The following is a 4,681-nucleotide window of genomic DNA, read 5'->3' as shown; positions in this document are numbered from 1 at the left end:
ATAATAATTATAATAATAATAATAATGTGTTCACATATGATAGGGTGAAGACATGGGCGCACAAGCTGGGCTTCGAGCTGTCGCAATTGGGCAAGTTTGTGACAAAAGTGGAGAAATTTCAAGACAGCTACAAAGCGGCAGACATGACGCCACGTGACGGAGCCGCCCTCGTCCAGGAGATCGCTAAGGATATCAAAACTATGATGGAGTCCAAAATCTCGGCTATCAAGGTGCGATCTTTTTATTTTACCAATCGTGAAATTATATATGATATTTAATGTTTGTAAGAATTGTTCGAACGAAATCTCTTCATTATTGTCGAACGCTTTATTTGTTTAAATTACAGCCGCAAATGTGACGATTAATTACTTGGGCTCTTTTAGAGAATAATGGACACAGCGGAGCAATCGGCGCTAGCGTCTTTGGATATGGATCCACCGGAATCCTACGAGTTTATCAACGCAAAAAACAACACCATCGAGCTCGAATGCAGTCTTCATTTCGGTGGCAACGTAAATCTCAGCATGTCGGCAGTGCATGTGCCCACGAATGTTTACGAGCGCGCGTCAGACGTCATCCGGGCGATTCAATGGTCCGATAAGCTCGATCCCATCTTCGTCAATAATTACGCGCAAGACCCATCATTGTCCTGGCAGTACTTTGGTAGCGCGACCGGCTTCATGCGCCAGTATCCCGCTATGAATTGGTATATGGAGCCGGTGGATCTGTTCGACTGTAGGACGAGAAGCTGGTACATCGAAGCGGCCACCAGTCCCAAAGATATTCTCATCCTGATGGACACCTCTGGCAGCATGACGGGTATACGGCGGGAGATCGCCAGACACGTGATCAATAACATCCTCGACACTCTCGGCAACAACGACTTTGTTAACATCATCACATTCTCCGATACGGTCAAAGGGGTAATAATCCATCCGAGAGAATTAAATTAATTAAGGAATCAATGTTAGTTCAAGAAATAAAATATTCGGGGAAAACTGGAAAATTAATTATTTAAATTGTCGAAGATTGAAACATTTAAAAAAGATATCAAGAAAATTATGGAAAGATTGAAGATATTATAAAATTTTGATAAGAGAACACGGATTTAATGCAAAAAAATTCAGATATGTTACAAAATCAATTCAACATCTTTATAAGAAAAGTTGAATGAATTAGATCAATTTAAATAGAAGTTTGATATGTCAAATGATAGTAAATCTAAAAAAGCTAGAATTTAAGTTGCATATTTATATACGATAAGAATAACTTCTGAGAGAGAGTATACCTTTTTTACGAAATATTACAATTAGATTACATTATTATAATTAATTGACGAATATGTACAGGTAGTGCCTTGCTTCAACGACACTCTGGTCCAGGCGAACCTGGCAAATGTGCGCGAGCTGAAACGAGCCATTATGAACCTTACTACGGAGAATATTGCCAACTTTTCGCTGGCCCTGACTACTGCCTTTGAACTTCTCGAAACATTTCGCACCGAGCAAGAGGGTGCCAAGTGCAATCAAGCGATTATGCTGATCACCGACGGAGTGCCGTATAACTTCAAGGAGATCTTCGAGGCGTACAATTGGAAGGACAATCCGGACGAGCCGCTGAAGGCCGACATGCCCGTCAGAGTATTCACCTATCTAATCGGCCGGGAGGTCGCGGATGTACGTGAGGTGCAGTGGATGGCTTGTGCGAACAGAGGATATTACGTGCATCTATGCACTCCGGCGGAAGTGAGAGAAGAGGTAAGTCGCACGAGGAATTGTCCTTAAATTTCGAACGTAACGAATTAAATCGTTAGAAACATTCGACAAATATTATTATGTTCGGCAAAAATAATAAAAGAAGAAAGCGCATACCATCGGAACTTGAATTAAATGAAATGTCACGACGTGTAAAATTTGCAAGTCGTAGGAATTTAAATACTAAATGCTAGAGTATTCAAGAAATCTTTGTGAAAATAGTAAAGAAATATATACATGGTGGCTCATTTTAATTTATTATTCAAATATCTCAAAACCTATGTTTTAGAAAGTAAACTTTATAGATAAAAGTTGTGTGGTTCTGAAAGGGAAAGAAGATAGGAATATTATATAGTTAGATCTTGGGTGGCGTTGTTAAGGTCATATCAAGGTCACATTGAGTTTTTTAAATTGCTGACATATTTTGATATAATAAATAAAATATCTCGTAAAATATTTAGTTTTCGATAATCTTACCGTAATACTTTTATGTACATAATGAGACAAATCAATTGGTATAAAAAAATAATTGTTTTTAAGAAAAAGTATAATTATTAAGTGTAATTATTTACAATGTGCTTTTTTAAACAATTATTTGTTTTTTTACACTAATTGATTTGTCTTATTATTCTGTACATAAAAGTATTACGATACATATATATACACATATAGGTATACATTTTTTTGACATTAGGAGAACATGTTTTTCAAATTTATTTATTTTTATTCTTTGTGAGATTACGTAAATTTTTCGGATCTGAATCAGGTATTAAAGTACGTGCCGGTGATGGCGAGGCCTCTGGTGCTGGGCCGCACAGATCACCCGACCATCTGGACGCCCGTCTATGCCGACGTGACGGATCCGAAAATGACTGATTGGCTGTGGGAGCAGCGCGAGAGTAAGGAACAGAAGGATCTCATTCTGCGCCACAAATACAGGATATACAACATGGAGGAGCAGGATCGGCGATATGTGAAGAAGCAAAAGCGGCACGATCAGACGAGCGGATTGCAGAAGTACAAACTGATGACCTCGGTCAGCATGCCAGTGTTTGATCGACGCGAGAACGCGGTAAGGTTTCCGATCATCCGTTATATCGTTTGATATCGTACAACGTCGAAAATCGGCTGGTGAAAAAGCGACGATTGTACGCTCATACATTGTCAATAAAGGATCAAGCATAAAGGATCAAACCGTTTCGTCAAAACGAAATGGTTTCTCTTCGGCAATCATTATTAAATATCATTCGCTTTTTCTTTTTTTCCTTGTCTGCTCTTTGCATTTTCATATACGAATCACTTTCTCTTCGCGACATTTCCATTAATTCTTTGAAATACATGAAAATGTGATTAAATGCGGCATTATTGATGAAAACGACAAATACGAGAGATAAAAGTCCCTCGCGAATCACATTTCCTTAAGGTATTCATTCTGCACTTGCTTCGGTTTTAAGTCTCTCTTTGTCCACAGAACATCACAAGGCAGGTGCTGGTGAACGAAGCGTACTGGGTGACAGAGACAAGAGAGGTTGGCAGCTAAAACAAAAAACTCAAGCAACGTTGCTCTATGATGCATATAGTATTATCCTGTATATCTTTATCTTTCGTTTTTACGCGACCGACGACCTACGATCTCATCTTCGTCATCGAATTTATAATCGTTGTTTAACGGATCTTAATTTATTATTTGTTAAACTCGTCAAACTTTGAGAGAAGAGTGCTTATTCCGCAAATATTTTAAAATTTGCTTAGCTTCCTACTTTGGTGAGAAAATTTTTAAATCATCGATGTTCGTGGCAATAAGAATATATAATCGCGATATAAAAGATGTTGGAACGAGGTCGTAGACTCGCATAGATCTCTTTTAGGTCCACATTCGACTCTCTGGTATCTTGTGTTAATCTCTAATACTAGTTATTGGGATTATTTTAAGTCATTAGATAGGTTTAGGTACGTTAGTCTACCCTGTGTCCTGCCGAGACGAGTAGAAAAAATGGCAAAGTTCTGCCCGCCTATTGGATTGCGTACAACGAAAAAAGAATCCTCGTAAAGATTGATTCGTAGAGATCGTTTCTGCAGTGACTATAATTATATATTTCTATAATGCGAGAGAAAGATATTAAATCGAAGGAGCAAGTAAAAAATTTTGAAAAGGAAATTCAAGTTGGAAGCTCATTGATTTTTGAAAGATTCCTTCTTGATGATGCGACACAAATAAATAACGTAATTATTATTACATAACTTATTTTACACAATGATAATAATTAATTGCTTCTTCCGCTCACTTGCTCTTTCCATCGCGAGTAACAGCAGATACGCACGTACATAAATACAAATTTAACAGTTTATTGAGTGCTAGATTTCGTTAGTCAGAGATATTCGTAGATCAAATTCAAGCGATGACCTCTGTCTCTTCGAGAAAAATTATCATAATTAATCTGTTTCGGTGCCATTGAAACCAAACAGAAATTTTTTTTTTTTTTCTATATAGTGTGCACACGGTTGGCATTATTTCTATAACATATTCACATACGATACCCATAACCACAAATGATACGTAAAATATTTAAAATTTTTATATCTAATAAAAAATAAAGATAAAGAGAGAGAAAGAGGAAGGTCATCACTTCGAAAGAACAGAGCTAATTGTTACTTGAACTAACACCTAACACTTAGGATAGCCTGGTCCGATGTTGTTAATTAATTATAGAAAAAATTTGTTGTTTAATTACTATAGTTTTTATTGTGTATCGTTATTATTATTCTTATTATTATTACACACAATTGAGACAGTAGTTGAACTAGTTATTGCGTCTAATCGCAAGAGACTCTCACACTCTTTTATTGCTCGTCCCTCTCGCGCGCAATTTTACACATTTCTGAAATAAAAATACAATTCTTAATATTTACATTATATATATATATAT

At 36.8% G+C, this 4,681-nt stretch overlaps 1 protein-coding gene across 7 annotated transcripts in view; it reads left to right on the top strand.

The window, feature by feature from the left end:
- LOC115236492 (voltage-dependent calcium channel subunit alpha-2/delta-3) overlaps positions 1-4,681 on the top strand; it is a 20,197-nt gene that overhangs the window by 2,803 nt on the left and 12,713 nt on the right. For 5 of the 7 annotated variants that reach the window (XM_029808981.1, XM_029808984.1, XM_029808985.1 and 2 more), the window contains exons 2-6: positions 44-230; positions 384-923; positions 1,350-1,757; positions 2,521-2,826; positions 3,226-3,282. In XM_029808981.1, the coding sequence (XP_029664841.1) occupies positions 44-230; positions 384-923; positions 1,350-1,757; positions 2,521-2,826; positions 3,226-3,282 (1,498 nt within the window). The remainder of the gene's footprint in view (positions 1-43; positions 231-383; positions 924-1,349; positions 1,758-2,520; positions 2,827-3,225; positions 3,283-4,681) is intronic. The other 2 variants (XM_029808988.1, XM_029808986.1) reach the window with 1 other exon arrangement.

Source organism: Formica exsecta, unplaced genomic scaffold (assembly GCF_003651465.1).
Source record: "Formica exsecta isolate Colony F162 unplaced genomic scaffold, ASM365146v1 scaffold25, whole genome shotgun sequence".
Lineage (NCBI taxonomy): Eukaryota > Metazoa > Arthropoda > Insecta > Hymenoptera > Formicidae > Formica > Formica exsecta.
This window is presented reverse-complemented; position numbering and strand designations above follow the sequence as displayed.